Source organism: Oncorhynchus nerka, unplaced genomic scaffold (assembly GCF_034236695.1).
Source record: "Oncorhynchus nerka isolate Pitt River unplaced genomic scaffold, Oner_Uvic_2.0 unplaced_scaffold_712, whole genome shotgun sequence".
NCBI lineage: Eukaryota > Metazoa > Chordata > Actinopteri > Salmoniformes > Salmonidae > Oncorhynchus > Oncorhynchus nerka.
In genome coordinates, this window is record NW_027040468.1 from 274,121 (window position 1) to 296,083 (window position 21,963).

Genomic DNA, 21,963 nt, shown 5'->3' on the forward strand with positions numbered 1-21,963 from the left:
GAAAGAGTCACCGCCGAGTAATGGACTCTCCTCTGGGGGAAAAACGACCCTTACTTACTTCTCCTTCCTGTAAAGTGTGTTGTGGCTTATCGACCCTTACTTACTTCTCCTTCCTGTAAAGTGTGTTGTGGCTTATCGACCCTTACTTACTTCACCTTCCTGTAAAGTGTGTTGTGGCTTATCGACCCTTACTTACTTCACCTTCCTGTAAAGTGTGTTGTGGCTTATCGACCCTTACTTACTTCACCTTCCTGTAAAGTGTGTTGTGGCTTATCGACCCTTACTTACTTCTCCTTCCTGTAAAGTGTGTTGTGGCTTATCGACCCTTACTTACTTCTCCTTCCTGTAAAGTGTGTTGTGGCTTAACGACCCTTACTTACTTCACCTTCCTGTAAAGTGTGTTGTGGCTTAACGACCCTTACTTACTTCTCCTTCCTGTAAAGTGTGTTGTGGCTTAACGACCCGTACTTACTTCTCCTTCCTGTAAAGTGTGTTGTGGCTTAACGACCCTTACTTACTTCACCTTCCTGTAAAGTGTGTTGTGGCTTAACGACCCTTACTTACTTCACCTTCCTGTAAAGTGTGTTGTGGCTTATCGACCCTTACTTACTTCTCCTTCCTGTAAAGTGTGTTGTGGCTTAACGACCCTTACTTCTCCTTCCTGTAAAGTGTGTTGTGGCTTATCTGTGAACTTTACATTCCTGTTGATCTGAACCTGAAGGAGTGTAGAGCACCATCGGCCAGGTTCATCTCATTTCTGTCTATATAGAGCTGAGGGTGGTCCAGACACCATCAGCCAGGTTCATCTCATTTCTGTCTATATAGAGCTGAGGGTGGTCCAGACACCATCGGCCAGGTTCATCTCATTTCTGTCTATATAGAGCTGAGGGTGGTCCAGTTCACCATCGGCCAGGTTCATCTCATTTCTGTCTATATAGAGCTGAGGGTGGTCCAGACACCATCGGCCAGGTTCATCTCATTTCTGTCTATATAGAGCTGAGGGTGGTCCAGTTCACCATCGGCCAGGTTCATCTCATTTCTGTCTATATAGAGCTGAGGGTGGTCCAGTTCACCATCGGCCAGGTTCATCTCATTTCTGTCTATATAGAGCTGAGGGTGGTCCAGACACCATCGGCCAGGTTCATCTCATTTCTGTCTATATAGAGCTGAGGGTGGTCCAGTTCACCATCGGCCAGGTTCATCTCATTTCTGTCTATATAGAGCTGAGGGTGGTCCAGTTCACCATCGGCCAGGTTCATCTCATTTCTGTCTATATAGAGCTGAGGGTGGTCCAGACACCATCGGCCAGGTTCATCTCATTTCTGTCTATATAGAGCTGAGGGTGGTCCAGACACCCTCGGCCAGGTTCATCTCATTTCTGTCTATATAGAGCTGAGGGTGGTCCAGACACCATCAGCCAGGTTCATCTCATTTCTGTCTATATAGAGCTGAGGGTGGTCCAGACACCCTCAGCCAGGTTCATCTCATTTCTGTCTATATAGAGCTGAGGGTGGTCCAGACACCATCAGCCAGGTTCATCTCATTTCTGTCTATATAGAGCTGAGGGTGGTCCAGACATCATCAGCCAGGTTCATTTAATTTCTGTCTATATAGAGCTGAGGGTGGTCCAGACACCATCAGACAGGTTCATCTCATTTCTGTCTATATAGAGCTGAGGGTGGTCCAGACACCATCAGCCAGGTTCATCTCATTTCTGTCTATATAGAGCTGAGGGTGCTCCAGACACCATCAGCCAGGTTCATCTCATTTCTGTCTATATAGAGCTGAGGGTGGTCCAGATCACCATCAGCCAGGTTCATCTCATTTCTGTCTATATAGAGCTGAGGGTGGTCCAGTTCACCATCAGCCAGGTTAATCTAGTTCTGTCTATATAGAGCTGAGGGTGGTCCAGACACCATCAGCCAGGTTCATCTCATTTCTGTCTATATAGAGCTGAGGGTGGTCCAGACACCATCAGCCAGGTTCATCTCATTTCTGTCTATATAGAGCTGAGGGTGGTCCAGACACCCTCAGCCAGGTTAATCTCATTTCTGTCTATATAGAGCTGAGGGTGGTCCAGACACCATCAGCCAGGTTCATCTCATGTATGTCTATATAGAGCTGAGGGTGGTCCAGACATCATCAGCCAGGTTCATTTAATTTCTGTCTATATAGAGCTGAGGGTGGTCCAGACACCCTCACCCAGGTTCATCTCATTTCTGTCTATATAGAGCTGAGGGTGGTCCAGACACCATCAGCCAGGTTCATCTAATTTCTGTCTATATAGAGCTGAGGGTGGTCCAGACACCATCAGACAGGTTCATCTCATTTCTGTCTATATAGAGCTGAGGGTGGTCCAGACACCATCAGCCAGGTTCATCTCATTTCTGTCTATATAGAGCTGAGGGTGCTCCAGACACCATCAGCCAGGTTCATCTCATTTCTGTCTATATAGAGCTGAGGGTGGTCCAGATCACCATCAGCCAGGTTCATCTCATTTCTGTCTATATAGAGCTGAGGGTGGTCCAGTTCACCATCAGCCAGGTTAATCTAGTTCTGTCTATATAGAGCTGAGGGTGGTCCAGACACCATCAGCCAGGTTCATCTCATTTCTGTCTATATAGAGCTGAGGGTGGTCCAGACACCATCAGCCAGGTTCATCTAATTTCTGTCTATATAGAGCTGAGGGTGGTCCAGACACCCTCAGCCAGGTTCATTAAAAACCAAAGTCTATCAGAATTCCAGTCATTCCAATAAATATTATACCTCTTGGTCTTCAGGAATAGGACTTGTTAATATGGAAGTATAGATCAGCCTAGTTGTTTAACCCGAGGCCAAACATTCCCTCATTGTGAAAAGTGACTAAGGTCTGAAAGGACAGAGGAAGAGGCTAACATCCTGCTTATCGATCAAACCTAAGGACTTATTAGCCCTGGAGGTCTGATTGGGCTCATTGATTTGAAAAATAATGTAATGGCATAGTTTGAGCACTACTAAAAGTGTTATTGACACGTGAAACATGCTTGGCATATGCTGCGTTTGTTATAGGCCTGTTGTTGACCTTTTTCGTTGGTGACGCTTTGATATATTGACAATATGCAGCTGTTTTAAAGGGCAAATCCACAGATGAAACAATAACAAAATGGACACTCCGCCTCTGCTTTGGTAAAAAGGCTGAGGGATGGGCCTGGAGAAATGTAACCACTCTCAGGTTAATAGACAGAGCTATGGATGCAAGGACTGACCCTCCATGATGTCACAATGATTGTTTTAACCATGTTATGAGGCTATACAGTGTTTGTTTACATTTACAATGTTTACAAACATGGGGGGGACAAGCATATATTTTGGGTTCTGATGGAGTGTGACAGTTGAACTAAACTCATGAGGCATTTATAAGTTATATTATTCAAGAATCAGTGGATATATACAAATATACATTTATAAATACAAAAAATGGATGTAGCAACTACATAATGTCCCTTTAAGTCTATCCAAAGTGTGTGAGTTTGAGCGTGTGTTCATTACACGCACACACACACACACACCGGCATGCACACGCACACGCACACACACACACACACACACACACACACACACACACACACACACACACACACACACACACACACACACACACACACACACACACCGATGTGGCCCTTCCACATACCTGCAGTGAACAACGGTGGCTCCAGTGCTGGGGGCCCTGTCGATGTAGTCCCTGACGGTCCGTACGAACTCGATGAGGGACTGGGTGGTCTCGGGGACCCCGTGGTCTGGCCACACCGTGTAGTGGAAGTGTCTCACCACCCGAGGGAAGCTGGGGCGACCTTCCTGAAGAGACACAGGATGAGGGATGTTCAGGACAGGAAATGCAGGGTATCTCCCTTTTGGGGGCTCCCGAGTGGCGCAGCGGTCTAAGGTACGGTATCTCAGTGCAAGAGACGACACTACAGTCCCTGGTTCAAATCCAAGCTGAATCACATCCGGCCGGGATTGGGAGTCCCATAAGGCGGCGCACAATTGGCCCAGCGTTGTATATAAATAAATATATATTTAAAAAAATAAAGTGGGACCTCCACACCAGGTCTAGAATGTACTTTGTAGATCAGGATCTAAGCGATGAGAGGATTGAATAGTTTTATCTGTCTTGGTACTGATGGTTTATATAAAAACAGGTTGTCCTGTTGGACTACAGATTTCAATAGAGTGACAGTAACAGAGAAGCTGCCATATTATCTGAGGTGATTGTTTCTGGGGTGATTGTTACTGAGGTGATTGTTTCTGAGGTGATTGTTTCTGAGGCAATTGTTACTGAGGTGATTGTTTCTGAGGTGATTGTTACTGAGGCGATTGTTTCTGAGGTGATTGTTACTGAGGTGATTGTTACTGAGGTGATTGTTTCTGGGGTGATTGTTACTGAGGCGATAGTTTCTGAGGTGATTGTTACTGAGGTGATTGTTACTGAGGTGATTGTTACTGAGGTGATTGTTACTGAGGTGATTGTTTCTGGGGTGATTGTTACTGAGGCGATAGTTTCTGAGGTGATTGTTACTGAGGCGATAGTTTCTGAGGTGATTGTTACTGAGGTGATTGTTACTGAGGTGATTGTTACTGAGGGGATTGTTTCTGAGGTGATTGTTACTGAGGTGATTTTTCTCCCTGATTGTTTCTGAGGACAGTTTCAGACAGCATTTGAGGTTCCATTACTGAGGTGATTGTTACTGGCCAGTGAGTGGTCACACTTCACCTGTTTCGGGGATTGTTACTTAGACCATTAGATTTCTTGATTTGTTGTCTGACTGACTGATTGTTACTGACTGGTTGATTAAGGGATTGAGTTATTTATTGAATAGTTCGTTCATTTATTCATTTGTTTGTTTGTGATTGTCCATCCATTCATCCCTCTATCCACCCAAAATGTCCCCACAAAGTAAAGTCCAATAATATCAGACTTATGTCTAATCAAATCAAATTGTATTTGTCACATGCGCCGAATACAACAGGTTTAGACCTTACCGTAAAATGCTTACTGGCAAGGCCTGAACCAACAATGCAGTTTAAAAAATTTTTTCTAAACAAACTAAAGTAAAAATAAAAACACAATAAAATAACAATAATGACAGTATACAGCGGGGTAGTACAATGTCAGCCGGCCGGTTAGTCAATTAACCTGGTACGGGACAGTCAATGTGCCGGTTAGTCAATTAACCGGATCTCGAGTCAATGTTGTTGTCAATGTAACTGACTGACTGACTCAATGACTGACTGGTTGATTAAGGGATTGAGTTATTTATTGAATAGTTCGTTCATTTATTCATTTGTTTGTTTGTTCAATGTCCATCCAATGTTTCTAGTCCGGTTAGTCAATGTAACCCACCAAAGTTGTCCAGTCAATATCGGTTAGACGCTAATTTGTATATGTATAGGGTAAAGTGACTATGCATAGGTAATAAACATTGAGTAGCAGCAGTGTAAAAACAAGGGGAGGGGAGTCAATGTAAATAGTCCGGGTGGCCAATTGATTAATTGTTCTGCAGTCTTATGGCTTGGGGATAGAAGCTGTTAAGGAGCCTTTGACCGAGATTTGACACTCAGTACAACAAGCAGTTTCTTTTTTTCTAAACAAACTATGACTTGGGTGATCAAAATAAAACGCTGGGTGATCATAAAATGAAGGTCACTACCGCTGGGTGATCAGTACTACCGCTGGGTGATCAGGTCTACTACCGCTGGGTCAAGGTCTACTACCGCTTGATCAACTACCGCTGGGTGATGGCCTACTACCGCTGGGTGATCAGGTCTACTACCGCTGGGTGATCAGGTCTACTACCGCTGGGTGATCAGGTCTACTACCGCTGGGTGATCAGGTCTACTACCGCTGGGTGATCAGGTCTACTACCGCTGGGTGATATGGTCACCACCGCTGGGTGATCAGGTCTACTACCGCTGGGTGATCAGGTCTACTACCGCTGGGTGATCAGGTCTACCACCGCTGGGTGATCAGGTCTACTACCGCTGGGTGATTGGTCAACTACCATTGGGTGATCAGGTCTACTACCGCTGGGTGATCAGGTCTACTACCGCTGGGTGATCAGGTCAACCGCTGGGTGATATGGTCTACCACCGCTGGGTGATCAGGTCACCACCGCTGGGTGATCAGGCCTACTACCGCTGGGTGATCAGGTCTACTACCGCTGGGTGATCAGGTCACTACCGCTGGGTGATCAGGTCACTACCGTTGGGTGATCAGGTCTACCACCGCTGGGTGATCAGGTCACTACCGCTGGGTGATCAGGTCACTACCGCTGGGTGATCAGGTCTACTACCGCTGGGTGATCAGGTCACTACCGCTGGGTGATCAGGTCTACTACCGCTGGGTGATCAGGTCTACCACCGCTGGGTGATCAGGCCTACTACCGCTGGGTGATCAGGCCTACTACCGCTGGGTGATATGGTCTACTACCGCTGGGTGATCAGGTCTAAACCGCTGGGTGATCAGGTCTACTACCGCTGGGTGATCAAAACTACCGCTGGGTGATCAGGTCTACCACCGCTGGGTGATCAGGCCACCACCGCTGGGTGATCAATTACTACCGCTGGGTGATCTTACCACCGCTGGGGATCAGGACCACCGCTGGGTGATCAGGACTACCGCTGGGTGATATGGACCCAGACTTGGCGCTCCGGTACCACTTGCCGTGCAGTAGCAGAGAGTCTATGACTTGGGGGACTGGAGTCTTTGACAATTTTTGGGGGTTTCTTCTGACACCGCCTGGTATAGAGGTCATGGATGGCAGGAAGCTTGGCCCCAGTGATGTACTGAGCCATACTCACTACCCTCTGTAGGTCCTTACGGTCGGATGCCGAGCAGTTGCCATACCAGGTGGTGATGCAACTGGTGAGGATACTCTCGATGGTGTGGCTGTATAACTTTTTGAGGGTCTGGGAACCCATGCCAAATATTTTCAGTCTCCTGAGGGGGAAGAGGCATTGTCCTTCCCTCGTCACGACTTTCTTGGTGTGTTTGGACCATGATAGTTTGTTGGTGATGTGAACACCAAGGAACTGAAACTCTCGACCAGCTCCACTTCAGCCCCGTCGATGTGAATGAGGACGTGTTCGGTTAATCCCAGTCAAGCCTAATGTCAAGTGCTCAATGATTTAGATTACTGACCATTATCAGGGTTCTTTAGGAACTATTTATTTCTCTGAGTCACTATGGAAACACATCTGTCACCCCCACCCCCCTCCCTCCCTCCCCCCGAATCTCCGACTCACCCGTCCCTTCTCGACACACTGCGTCACCATGACGACGTTGTATACGTTGTGCTCCCACACCATCCTCCAGAAGTCATCCTTGGTTCCGGGGAGAGGGCCTTGGGTGGCGATGTACTCGCGGCGGAAGTTGTTCCCCTGAAACAGACAGATGGGGATCAGTCAGTCAATCAGTCGTTCAATCATGGGGGAGGAAGCCTGATTTCAGAGCCTATGGCAAAAAAAAACATATTTTGGGATGGTCTTGTAAGTTGAAACCTTATAACAGTGGAGTAAGTGTTGCAAATGCAGATTTATGCTGAAATATGAACCTACAGCCACATCCCACACTCTACTGAGACAAAGACAGTCTGACATATGAACCTACAGCCACTTCTCACACTCTAATGAGACAAAGACAGTCTGAAACAGACTCTAAGTCTGACATATGAACCTACAGCCACATCTCACACTCTAATGAGACAAAGACAGTCTGAACCTACAGCCACTTCTCACACTCTAATGAGACAAAGACAGTCTGAACCTACAGCCACATCTCACACTCTAATGAGACAAAGACAGTCTGAACCTACAGCCACTTCTCATACTCTAATGAGACAAAGACAGTCTGAACCTACAGCCACTTCTCACACTCTAATGAGACAAAGACAGTCTGAACCTACAGCCACTTCTCACACTCTAATGAGACAAAGACAGTCTGAACCTACAGCCACTTCTCACACTCTAATGAGACAAAGACAGTCTGAAATATGAACCTACAGCCACTTCTCATACTCAAATGAGACAAAGACAGTCTGACATATGAACCTACAGCCACATCTCATACTAATGAGACAAAGACAGTCTCTACAGCCACATCTCACACTCTAATGAGACAAAGACAGTCTGAACCTACAGCCTCACACTCTAATTCTGAAATATGAACCTACAGCCACTTCTCATACTCTATGAGACAAAGACAGTCTGAACCTACAGCCACTTCTCATACTCTATTGAGACAAAGACAGTCTGAACCTACAGCCACTTCTCATACTCTAATGAGACAAAGACAGTCTGACATATGAACCTACAGCCACTTCTCACACTCTATTGAGACAAAGACAGTCTGAACCTACAGCCACATCTCACACTCTAATGAGACAAAGACAGAAATGTGTTCTAAGTACCTGAAGGAAAAGGCCACACACAGAGAATACAGTTCAATCCTGGCATTTAAAGGTAATTTGTAACATTCCAGCTGACCTGCTCTAATGACCACCGAGGGTGTGGGTCTAACGGGGGGTCCTTAGACACCCTGGTGTCTCTGTCTGATCTAGCTGGAGAGAACACACAGGGACTAACTCATTAGTGTGGAGAGAGAGAGAGAGAGAGAGAGAGAGAGAGAGAGAGAGAGAGAGAGAGAGAGAGTGAGCCAGAAGGGGCCAGTTGTGTGTGTGTGTGTGTGTGTGTGTGTGTGTGTGTGTGTGTGTGTGTGTGTGTGTGTGTGTGTGTGTGTGTGTGTGTGTGTGTGTGTGTGTGTGTGTGTGTGTGTTAATGATAACCTCTACTGGGCAGCCCCCCTGAAGCTCATACTGAAACCAATTACCGGATGATTGACACCAGTCACATAATTACTGTACCTTCCTACCGAATCTGTGCCCACCAAACCAGCCCCCTGTGACACACAGTAGTCCTATATGTTTTTAAGAAATCAGGTGTGATATGTCCTTGAAGGTAAAGACATGATCTGGAACTTTGGTGACTGCTAAGTATTTTTGAGAGCTCCCTCTTTGGGCTGGATGTGTCCATGTGTAGTTCATACATGCAGAAAGTACTCTGATCAGAGTTACTGTTTAACCTCTAGTAGCCGTGACCCATAGTTTAAAAGACACGATTTACTGGAAGCTGTGTGCTGCCGTTTTCACTACATTTCCCCCCACGTGGACCCCTGGCAATTCAAGTTCCAGACAATGAGTTTCAGCCCCTCACCATTTAAGTGCAAGCTAGCAAGATGTAGAGAGAGAGAGAGAGAGAGAGAGAGAGAGAGAGAGAGAGAGAGAGAGAGAGAGAGAGAGAAGAAGGAGCCAGAGAGAATGAGCCAGAGAGAAGAAGGAGCCAGAGAGGGAAGAAGAAGGAGCCAGAGAGAAGAAGAAGGAGCCAGAGAGAAGAAGAAGAAGGAGCCAGAGAGAAGAAGGAGCCAGAGAGAGAAGAAGAAGGAGCCAGAGAGAAGAAGAAGAAGGAGCCAGAGAGAAGAAGGAGCCAGAGAGAGACGAAGAAGGAGCCAGAGAGAAGAAGGAGCCAGAGAGAGAAGAAGAAGGAGCCAGAGAGAAGAAGGAGCCAGAGAGAGAAGAAGAAGGAGCCAGAGAGAAGAAGAAGAAGGAGCCAGAGAGAAGAAGGAGCCAGAGAGAGAAGAAGAAGGAGCCAGAGAGAAGAAGGAGCCAGAGAGAGAAGAAGAAGGAGCCAGAGAGAAGAAGGAGCCAGAGAGAAGAAGAAGGAGCCAGAGAGAAGGAGCCAGAGAGAGAGAGAGAGAGAGAGAGAAGAAGGAGGAGAGAGAATGAGCCAGAGAGAAGAAGGAGCCAGAGAGGGAAGAAGAAGGAGCCAGAGAGAAGAAGAAGGAGCCAGAGAGAAGAAGAAGAAGGAGCCAGAGAGAAGAAGGAGCCAGAGAGAGAAGAAGAAGGAGCCAGAGAGAAGAAGAAGAAGGAGCCAGAGAGAAGAAGGAGCCAGAGAGAAGAAGAAGGAGCCAGAGAAGAAGGAGCCAGAGAGAGAAGAAGAAGGAGCCAGAGAGAAGAAGGAGCCAGAGAGAAGAAGAAGGAGCCAGAGAGAAGAAGAAGAAGGAGCCAGAGAGAAGAAGGAGCCAGAGAGAGAAGAAGAAGGAGCCAGAGAGAAGAAGGAGCCAGAGAGAGAAGAAGAAGGAGCCAGAGAGAAGAAGAAGAAGGAGCCAGAGAGAAGAAGGAGCCAGAGAGAAGAAGAAGGAGCCAGAGAGAAGAAGGAGCCAGAGAGAGAAGAAGGAGCCAGAGAGAAGAAGAAGAAGGAGCCAGAGAGAGAAGAAGAAGGAGCCAGAGAGAAGAAGGAGCCAGAGAGAAGAAGAAGGAGCCAGAGAGAAGAAGAAGAAGGAGCCAGAGAGAGAAGAAGAAGGATCCAGAGAGAGAGAGAGACACTGTATATTTATATAATATGACATTTGTAATGTCTTTATTGTTTTGAAACTTCTGTATGTGTAATGTTTACTGTTAATTTGTATTGTTTATTTCACTTTATATATTCACTTTATATATTATCTACCTCACTTGCTTTGGCAATGTTAACACATGTTTCCCATGCCAATAAAGCCCTTGAATTGAATTGAATTGAGAGAGAGACGGACAGAGAGAGAGACGGACAGAGAGACACAGAGAGAGACACAGAGAGAGACAGAGAGAGAGACAGAGAGACAGAGTGAGACACAGAGAGAGACAGAGAGACAGAGTGAGACAGAGCAGTGACGTGGTGTACATCTCTGCACATATGTGACGTAATACTCAATTATCGGTGACTACTTTCAGCTAGTGAGCTCTACTTTCAGCTAGTGAGCTCTACTTTCAACTAGTGAGCGCTACTTTCAGCTAGTGAGCTCTACTTTCAGCTAGTGAGCTCTACTTTCAGCTAGTGAGCGCTACTTTCAGTTGGTGAGCTCTACTTTCAGCTAGTGAGCTCTACTTTCAGCTAGTGAGCTCTACTTTCAGCTAGTGAGCGCTACTTTCAGTTGGTGAGCTCTACTTTCAGCTAGTGAGCTCTACTTTCAGCTAGTGAGCGCTACTTTCAGCTAGTGAGCTCTACTTTCAGCTAGTGAGCTCTACTTTCAGCTAGTGAGCGCTACTTTCAGAACTTACTGGTATATAACTGGCATTGATGAAGTCAGAACAGGGGTCATCCTCCAGGTAGGAGAGCTTCACTCTGGTGGAATCATCTAGAACAGAAGAGAGATGTCGTTAGTGTGACTGACTGGGTTCTCCCTCTGAGCTAATGCCTCTAGGCATTGACTGAAGTCTTCAAGTCTTCAAGTCATCAAGTCGTCAAGTCTTCAAGTCTTCAAGTCTTCAAGTTTCAGACGAACAAACTCATCACCTCAGTTACATTAAAGCTCTGGTAAGAAAATACTGTAAAGGTCTTGGAATCTGCACAGAGGGGTTGAAGATGTTGTTGTTGCTGCATTGAAGCAAAATGATATTAAAGTAAGGATGCTGCTTCACTTTGTATTGAGCAGTGCCACAGATTGATAGGCCATACTTCACTAATAACTTATACCAAGTAACCCCTGCTTTAAATGAATTCACAACTGTAAACGTACATAGTTTGCTGTTTGTGAACGGCAGGCTTGTTCTCCGTTCCACAATTAGACACCTCCAATTGTATTGCCACCTGAACAAACACTTTTGAGTCCAGACCAATTATTCCAGACCAATTTAATTAATGTGCTTGAACAACGACAAAGCAGAAACTTAACTTTGAAAAGTAAAATGCACCCTATTCCCAAACAGAGCCCTGTAGAACTGGTCTAAAGTACTCCACTATTCCCAAACAGAGCCCTATAGAAACTGGTCTAAAGTAATCCACTATTCCCAAACAGAGCCCTATATAAACTGGTCTAAAGTAATCCACTATTCCCAAACAGAGCCCTATAGAACTGGTCTAAAGTACTCCACTATTCCCAAACAGAGCCCTATAGAAACTGGTCTAAAGTAATCCACTATTCCCAAACAGAGTCCTGTAGAAACTGGTCTAAAGTAGTCCACTATATAGGGAATAGGGCTCTGGTCTAAAATAGTGCACTATATAGGGAATAGGACTCTGGTCTAAAGTAGTGCACTATATAGGGAATAGGGCTCTGGTCTAAAGTAGTGTACTATATAGGGAATAGGGCCTTGGTCTCTCTCTCATTAATCCTTAGATCCACTCTGTGGGCTACTCACAGGACAGGATGTTGTTGTAACGGCTCTCTCTCATTAATCCTTAGATCCACTCTGTGGGCTACTCACAGGGCAGGATGTTGTTGTAACGGTTCTCTCTCATTAATCCTTAGATCCACTCTGTGGGCTACTCACAGGACAGGATGTTGTTGTAGGGCCTTGGTCTCTCTCTCATTACTCACAGGGCGGTTCTCCTCATTAATCCTTAGATCCACTCTGTGGGCTACTCACAGGACAGGATGTTGTTGATCCACTCTAACAGGATGGTTCTCTCTCATTAATCCTTACATCCACTGTGGGCTACTCACAGGACAGGATGTTGTTGTAACGGTTCTCTCTCATTAATCCTTAGATCCACTCTGTGGGCTACTCACAGGACAGGATGTTGTTGTAACGGTTCTCTCTCATTAATCCTTAGATCCACTCTGTGGGCTACTCACAGGACAGGATGTTGTTGTAACGGTTCTCTCTCATTAATCCTTACATCCACTGTGGGCTACTCACAGGACAGGATGTTGTAACGGTTCTCTCTCATTAATCCTTAGATCCACTCTGTGGGCTACTCACAGGACAGGATGTTGTTGTAACGGTTCTCTCTCATTAATCCTTACATCCACTGTGGGCTACTCACAGGACAGGATGTTGTTGTAACGGTTCTCTCTCATTAATCCTTAGATCCACTCTGTGGGCTACTCACAGGGCAGGATGTTGTTGTAACGGTTCTCTCTCATTAATCCTTAGATCCACTCTGTGGGCTACTCACAGGGCAGGATGTTGTTGTAACGGTTCTTGCCCCTGTTCTCTGGTAGACGGGCTGCATCCAGAGGCTGGTTACGACCCACATCCTTCAGATCCTGAGGGGGAATAGAAATAATCAATGATTTAGTGAAACAGCTCCATGGGCTAGGGGCCTTGGAAATAAAGCACGGGAGTTTATAAAGAATTGGTTTATAAACTAACACTTCAAAGTTTAAAAACGACTTTATAAACATGTTTTTTTTGTAGATAAAGGGGGATCTCTTATCAGATAATCATTTCTGAAGTTCTTTTTTTTTTGTTTACCTCAAACTCTTCTGACAGAAGATAGTTGGAGTCTGCCTGTAGCTTAGTGAGGTGGGATTCAAAGTGGGCTGCTTTGACGGGGCTGAGAGGAGACAGACAGACACATCTTAGAGAAATGATCTACGAGAATGTAAATGATTCATGAGACTTGTAAATGTAAATGTAAAACAACGTTTATGGAAACAGGATTTATTGTGATTTATTTAGGGCAGATAATAGGACTTGTAATACTACTTGGTCGTCCTATTTAGTTCAGGATTTATAGAGACAGAAGATAACATGGAGGGTGTAATAGACGCACCTTGAGATGCGTCGGTTGCTGAAATAAAGAGAAGTAGAGTGTAAGATTAGACGGCTGTGTTCCTGTTAAACACATTTCCTTTTATCTTGTTACACACTCCATTTTGTTTCGGCGACTAAGAGATTCAGAACTCCATTTTGTGTCGGCGACTAAGAGATTCAGACATTTTGTTTCGGCGACTAAGAGATTCAGAACTCCATTTTGTTTCGGCGACTAAGAGATTCAGAACTCCATTTTGTTTCGGCGACTAAGAGATTCAGAACTCCATTTTGTTTCGGCGACTAAGAGATTCAGAACTCCATTTTGTTTCGGCGACTAAGAGATTCAGAACTCCATTTTGTGTCGGCGTTTAATTGAGATTCAGAACTCCATTTTGTTTCGGCGACTAAGAGATTCAGAACTCCATTTTGTTTCGGCGACTAAGAGATTCAGAACTCCATTTTGTTTCGGCGAACTAAGAGATTCAGAACTCCATTTTGTTTCGGCGACTAAGACATTCAGAGTGCCCTCTCTCCTCACACACTAATCTTGTTACTTCCTCACAGACCTACGCCACTCTGCTGAAATGACCTTTAAATTACATTTCCTCGTTTAATTGAATTGAACCTTTATTGAACCAGGTTGTCCCATTGAGGGCTGAAGACCTCTTTCACAAGAGAGACCTGAACATGTAATTACATTGTTTACGACAACCCTGAAGGTTCATTCATTTCCCAGACTGTCTGTTGGTGGTGGACCTATGTTTAGATACTGAGTGTTTGGTGCACAGACAGTGTGTTGAGGTAGACAGGAGTTCACTGTGTTGTCCATCCCCTCTCAGCAGTGACTGACCACCCAGGGATCAATGATGGTAGTCCCTCCCCTGTGTCAAGGCCTGCTGACTGATGAGTGACAACCCAGGGATCAATTATGATAGTCCCTCCCCTGTGTCAAGGCCTGCTGACTGATGAGTGACAACCCAGGGATCAATGATGGTAGTCCCTCCCTTGTGTCAAGGCCTGCTGACTGGTGAGTGACAACCCAGGGATCAATGATGGTAGTCCCTCCCCTGTGTCAAGGCCTGCTGACTGGTGAGTGACAACCCAGGGATCAATGATGGTAGTCCCTCCCTTGTGTCAAGGCCTGCTGACTGATGAGTGACAAACCAGGGATCAATGATGGTAGTCCCTCCCCTGTGTCAAGGCCTGCTGACTGGTGAGTGCAAACCCAGGGATCAATGATGGTTGTTCACCAACAGAACAGAGTGGTTTAAACCCCTTCCTGTTATCGATCTGCAACAACCTAGTGGATGATTGCATCCATTATTTCAGCACAAACCCACACGCATGCACACATGAGAGCACGTACACACACACACATCTATTTTTAGAGACAGGGAGAATGACATCTCTCTCTGTCCCTTCACTCATACTGATCAAGGTTCCCTGCGAGTCAGTGTGACAATGGACAGAAAAAAATTGGATGGCATCAGAGAAGAAGTGACGAGAGAAGGATGGAGAGAGGGAAGGATGGAGAGAGGGAAGGATGGAGAGATGGAAGGATGGAGAGAGGGAAGGATGGAGAGAGGGAAGGATGGAAAGATGGAAGGATGGAGAGAGGGAAGGATGGAGAGAGGGAAGGATGTAGAGAGGGAAGGATGGCGAGAGGGAAGGATGGAGAGAGGGAAGGATGGAGAGAGGGAAGGGTAAAAAGATGGAAGGATGGAAAGATGGAAGGATGGAGAGATGGAAGGATGGAGGGAGGGAAGGATGGAGAGAGGGAAGGATGGAAAGATGGAAAGAGAGAAGGATGGGGAGATGGAAGGATGGAGAGATGGAAGGATGGAGAGATGGAAGGATGGAGAGAGGGAAGGATGGAGAGATGGAAGGATGGAGAGATGGAAGGATGGAGAGATGGAAGGATGGAGAGAGGGAAGGATGGAGAGAGGGAAGGATGGAGAGATGGAAGGATGGAAAGATGGAAGGATGGAGAGAGGGAAGGATGGAAAGAGGGAAGGATGGAGAGAGGGAAGGATGGAAAGATGGAAGGATGGAAAGATGGAAGGATGGAGAGATGGAAGGATGGAGAGAGGGAAGGATGGAAAGAGGGAAGGATGGAGAGATGGAAGGATGGAAAGATGGAAGGATGGAAAGATGGAAGGATGGAGAGATGGAAGGATGGAGAGAGGGAATGGAAAGATGGAAGGATGGAGAGAGGGAAGGATGGGATGGAAAGAGGGAAGGATGGAGAGATGGAAGGATGGAGAGATGGAAGGATGGAGAGAGGGAAGGATGGAAAGAGGGAAGGATGGAGAGATGGAAGGATGGAGAGGGAGGGAAGGATGGGAGGAAGGATGGAGAGAGGGAAGGATGGAGAGAGGAGGATGGAAGATGGAGAGGGATGGAAGATGGAAGGATGGAGAGATGGAAGGATGAGAGATGGAAGGATGGAAAGAGGGAAGGATGGAGAGATGGAAGGATGGAGAGATGGAAGGATGGAGAAGGATGGAAAGATGGAAGGATGGAGAGATGGAAGGATGGAGAGATGGAAGGATGGAAAGATGGAAGGATGGGATGGAAGGATGGAGAGATGGAAGGATGGAGAGATGGAAGGATGGAGAGATGGAATGATGGAGAGATGGAAGGATGGAGAGAGGGAAGGATGGCGAGAGGGAAGGATGGAGAGAGGGAAGGATGGAGAGATGGAAGGATGGAAAGATGGAAGGATGGAGAGAGGGAAGGATGGAAAGAGGGAAGGATGGAGAGAGGGAAGGATGGAAAGATGGAAGGATGGAAAGATGGAAGGATGGAGAGATGGAAGGATGGAGAGAGGGAAGGATGGAAAGAGGGAAGGATGGAGAGATGGAAGGATGGAAAGATAGAAGGATGGAAAGATGGAAGGATGGAGAGATGGAAGGATGGAGAGAGGGAAGGGTGGAAAGAGGGAAGGATGGAGAGAGGGAAGGATGGAGAGGAGAGGATGGAAGGATGATGGAAAGAGGGAAGGATGGAGAGATGGAAGGATGGAGAGATGGAAGGATGGAGAGAGGGAAGGATGGAAAGAGGGAAGGATGGAGAGATGGAAGGATGGAGGGAGGGAAGGATGGAGAGAGGGAAGGGTGGAAAGAGGGAAGGATGGAGAGAGGGAAGGATGGAGAGAGGGAAGGATGGAAAGATGGAAAGAGGGAAGGATGGAGAGATGGAAGGATGGAGAGATGGAAGGATGGAGAGAGGGAAGGATGGAAAGAGGGAAGGATGGAGAGATGGAAGGATGGAGGAGGGAAGGATGGAGAGAGGGAAGGATGGAGAGAGGGAAGGATGGAAAGATGGAAAGAGAGAAGGATGGAGAGATGGAAGGATGGAGAGAAGGCAGGATGGAGAGATGGAGAGATGGAAGGATGGAGAGAGGGAAGGATGGAGAGATGGAAGGATGGAGAGATGGAAGGATGGAGAGATGGAATGATGGAGAGAGGGAAGGATGGAGAGAGGGAAGGATGGCGAGATGGAAGGATGGAGAGAGGGAAGGATGGAGAGATGGAAGGATGGAAAGATGGAAGGATGGAGAGATGGAAGGATGGAGGGAGGGAAGGATGGAGAGAGGGAAGGATGGAGAGAGGGAAGGATGGAAAGATGGAAAGAGAGAAGGATGGAGAGATGGAAGGATGGAGAGATGGAAGGATGGAGAGATGGAGAGATGGAAGGATGGAGAGAGGGAAGGATGGAGAGATGGAATGATGGAGAGAGGGAAGGATGGAGAGAGGGAAGGATGGCGAGAGGGAAGGATGGAGAGAGGGAAGGATGGAGAGATGGAAGGATGTAAAGATGGAAGGATGGAGAGATGGAAGGATGGAGAGAGGGAAGGATGGAAAGAGGGAAGGATGGAGAGAGGGAAGGATGGAGAGAGGGAAGGATGGAAAGATGGAAAGAGGGAAGGATGGAGAGATGGAAGGATGGAGAGATGGAAGGATGGAGAGAGGGAAGGATGGAAAGAGGGAAGGATGGAGAGAGGGAAGGATGGAAAGATGGAAAGAGGGAAGGATGGAGAGATGGAAGGATTGAGAGATGGAAGGATGGAGAGATGGAGAGATGGAAGGATGGAGAGAGGGAAGGATGGAGAGAGGGAAGGATGGCGAGAGGGAAGGATGGATAGAGGGAAGGATGGAGAGATGGCCTCATTCTGTCATTACATGTCAAATCAATGAACTGCTAGTCCTTCTCTCTGCTCTGATCCCCATGTCAATCACTGGTTTTAAGTCATGTATATTTCAGCAGTGCTCTTTGTGATCTCTTTTCTCTGCCAGTCACTCGTTGGAAGGACTAGGAGGGAGGCAGTGACTTCAGTATTTGCTCGTCACTCCTTCAGTCTCAAGTAATGTCCTTCCTATAATCTTCACTACAATGCAATTACACATGAAGACAAGCTTGTCTCTAGGTGCTTCTAAACTCAAGGAGCGTACAGTTGTAATGAACAACTCTTTATGATTCAGACGTTGAAATCAGACATTAAAATCAGACGTTGAAATCAGACGTTGAAATCGGACATTAAAGTCAGACATTAAAATCAGACGTTGAAATCAGACATTAAAATCAGACGTTGAAATCGGACATTAAAATCAGACCTTGAAATCAGACAATGAAATCAGACGTTGAAATCAGACGTTGAAATCAGACATTAAAATCAGACATTAAAATCAGACGTTGAAATCAGACATTAAAATCAGACGTTGAAATCAGACGTTGAAATCAGACGTTGAAATCAGACATTAAAATCAGACATTAAAATCAGACGTTGAAATCAGACGTTGAAATCAGACGTTGAAATCAGACATTAAAATCAGACATCAAAATCAGACGTTGAAATCGGACATTAAAATCAGACGTTGAAATCGGACATTAAAATCAGACGTTGTAATTTGACATTAAAATCAGACATTAAAATATAAAAGTGTCCTCAGCAGGGATATAAAGAGACACTGAATATGCAGCCTGACCTCCTCTGGCAGACCATTCCAAAGTCTAGGGGCCCTAATTGCAAATTGTTTTCAACCTGGACTTTGGAATGGTCAACAGTGTCCTGCTAGAGGATGTCAGGCTGTGTCCTGGCTCATAGGGAGATGAATGGTCAACAGTGCCCTGCCAGAGGATGTCAGGCTGTGTCCTGGCTCATAGGGAGATGAATGGTCAACAGTGCCCTGCCAGAGGATGTCAGGCTGTGTCCTGGCTCATAGGGAGATGAATGGTCAACAGTGCCCTGCCAGAGGATGTCAGGCTGTGTCCTGGCTCATAGGGAGATGAATGGTCAACAGTGCCCTGCCAGATGATCTCAGGTTGCGTCCTGGCTCATAGGGAGATGAATGGTCAACAGTGCCCTGCCAGAGGATGTCAGGCTGTGTCCTGGCTCATAGGGAGATGAATGGTCAACAGTGCCCTGCCAGATGATCTCAGGTTGCGTCCTGGCTCATAGGGAGATGAATGGTCAACAGTGCCCTGCCAGAGGATGTCAGGCTGTGTCCTGGCTCATAGGGAGATGAATGGTCAACAGTGCCCTGCTAGAGGATGTCAGGCTGTGTCCTGGCTCATAGGGAGATGGATGATCAGAGATATAGGCTGGGGATAAACCAAACCTAGCCTTTAAAACGTGATTAATACAAGGTTACTATCTATTCTAAAAGTGACTGGTAGCTAGTTTAGAGAAACTAGATGAGGTGTGATATGGTTTCATTTCCTGGTGCCTGTTAAAAGCAGAGCTGCAGGGGTTTGAACTAACTGGAGTGATTTGGGACTGGCACATGTACACAGAGAGTTACAGTAATCTAGGCATGAGGCAATACAAGCATGTAGAAGTTTCTCCAAAACAGTGGCTGAGATAAAAGACTTGACATTAGCTAGCTTGGTCACTGGATAAGGCTAGCTACACTAGCTTGGTCACTGGATAAGGGTAGCTATGCTACCTTGGTCACTGGTGAAGGGTAGCTACGCTAGCTTAGTCACTGGTGAAAGGTAGCTGTGCTACCTTGGTCACTGGTGAAGGGTAGCTACGCTAGCTTGGTCAATGGTGAAGGGTAGCTACGCTAGCTTGGTCAATGGTGAAGGGTAGCTACGCTAGCTTGGTCACTGGTGAAGGGTAGCTACGCTAGCTTGGTCAATGGTGAAGGGTAGCTATGCTAGCTTGGTCAATGGTGAAGGGTAGCTATGCTAGCTTGGTCAATGGTGAAGGGTAGCTATGCTAGCTTGGTCAATGGTGAAGGGTAGCTACGCTAGCTTGGTCAATGGTGAAGGGTAGCTATGCTAGCTTGGTCAATGGTGAAGGGTAGCTATGCTAGCTTGGTCAATGGTGAAGGGTAGCTACGCTAGCTTGGTCAATGGTGAAGGGTAGCTATGCTAGCTTGGTCAATGGTGAAGGGTAGCTATGCTAGCTTGGTCACTGGTGAAGGGTAGCTATGCTAGCTTGGTCACTGGTGAAAGGTAGCTACACTAGCTTGGTCATTGGTGAAGGGTAGCTACGCTAGCTTAGTCACTGGTGAAAGGTAGCTAAACTAGCTTGGTCACTGGATAAGGGTAGCTACGCTAGCTTGGTCATTGGTGAAGGGTAGCTATGCTAGCTTGGTCAATGGTGAAGGGTAGCTACACTAGCTTGGTCTATGGTGAAGGGTCGCTATGCTAGCTTGGTCACTGGTGAAGGGTAGCTATACTAGCTTGGTCAATGGTGAAGGGTAGCTATGCTAGTTTGGTCACTGGGTCTGATTGGTAAATAGACCTGCGTGTTTTCCACCTACCAGAGAACCTGAATGTTACGATTGCGGATGACGTCACCAAGGGGAAGCGTATAAAGACAAAAAGGGTTATGTGTGTCTCACCTTCTGACTCCAACGTACATCCCTGATGTAGGCCCCTGCTTCCACATGCTCATCCGTACCACTGGGCTCTCCTGTACTGCCCTGTGTACACACAACCATGCAATAAATTCAACTATAAATATCTTTTTTTAACCCAATTTGTAAAATTTTATAAGATTTGCCCGAATGGGTAGCACAATGCACAACGCACAACACACGACACACACGAACACGCACAGGCACGCACTACAGTACGTCTGTCCAGCAGCAAATGACTCATTCTTCATTTATTCCTAATTCCTAATTACACAGTCGTTAGCGTGACACATGATAGGTTCTGGACTCTACAATAAGGTTAGACATCATTGGTAGACTGAGTTTGAGGATGCCGATCATTAGAGCTCCAGCTTACTTCCTGTATAAATAACAAACAGAAACATTATTTACTGTCTAATAGCTCAAGACACGTGAAAATATGCATCTACATCTGAGTTCCAGCGTTATTTTTGTTTCGTGTCCCCAAAGGAGTGTCAAACTGTGTTAACCCACTGAGCTAAAGCCTAGGCATTATCCCAGAGAGGTAACGCAGGTCTTCAGGTCTCAGGCAAGGTGAAACATCCCAGTCCCGGACTAGACACTCACACTTTACGGATTCTCTGCCTGTAGACGAGGAGGGAGATGACGGCGATCAACATTCCGATGAGGAACATTCCGGCGCTGATGCCCTCGATGACTCCGCTGAGGGGCTCTGGGAGAGAAAACAATAACACACAAACAACCATGAATAAAACCCCTTACTGTGACTATAGTAGTAAAACCCCTTACTGTGACTATAGTAGTAAAACCCCTTACTGTGACTATAGTAGTAAAACCCCTTACTGTGACTATAGTAGGAAAACCCCTTACTGTGACTATAGTAGTAAAACCCCTTACTGTGACTATAGTAGTAAATCATCTTACTGTGACTATAGTAGTAAAACCCCTTACTGTGACTATAGTAGTAAAACCCCTTACTGTGACTATAGTAGTAAAACCCCTTACTGTGACTGTGACTATAGTAGTAAAACCCCTTACTGTGACTGTGACTATAGTAATAAAAACCCTTACTGTGACTATAGTAGTAAATCCTCTTACTGTGACTATAGTAGTAAAACCCCTTACTGTGACAGTGACTATAGTAATAAACCCCGTACTGTGACTATAGCAATAAAAACCCTTACTGTGACTATAGTAGTAAAAACCCTTACTGTGACTATAGCAAATCAAATCAAATCAAATGTTATTTGTCACATACACATGGTTAGCAGATGTTAATGCGAGTGTAGCGAAATGCTTGTGCTTCTAGGTCCGACAATGCAGTGATAACCAACAAGTAATCTAACTAACAATTCCAAAACTACTGTCTTATACACAGTGTAAGGGGATAAAGAATATGTACATAAGGATATATGAATGAGTGATGGTACAGAGCAGCATACAGTAGATGGTATTGAGTACAGTATATACATATGAGATGAGTATGTAGACAAAGTAAACAAAGTGGCATAGTTAAAGTGGCTAGTGATACATGTATTACATAA

At 46.0% G+C, this 21,963-nt stretch overlaps 1 protein-coding gene across 1 annotated transcript in view; it reads right to left on the reverse strand.

Annotated features, from left to right (window-relative positions):
- Positions 1-21,963, reverse strand: part of LOC115116480 (receptor-type tyrosine-protein phosphatase beta-like) — a gene marked incomplete at its 5' end in the record, with an annotated part of 135,943 nt that overhangs the window by 6,656 nt on the left and 107,324 nt on the right. The window contains 8 exons of the mRNA XM_065016968.1: positions 3,674-3,837; positions 7,285-7,419; positions 11,130-11,206; positions 12,970-13,060; positions 13,269-13,350; positions 13,570-13,587; positions 20,405-20,485; positions 21,026-21,131. Coding sequence (XP_064873040.1) covers positions 3,674-3,837; positions 7,285-7,419; positions 11,130-11,206; positions 12,970-13,060; positions 13,269-13,350; positions 13,570-13,587; positions 20,405-20,485; positions 21,026-21,131 — 754 coding nt within the window. The remainder of the gene's footprint in view (positions 1-3,673; positions 3,838-7,284; positions 7,420-11,129; positions 11,207-12,969; positions 13,061-13,268; positions 13,351-13,569; positions 13,588-20,404; positions 20,486-21,025; positions 21,132-21,963) is intronic.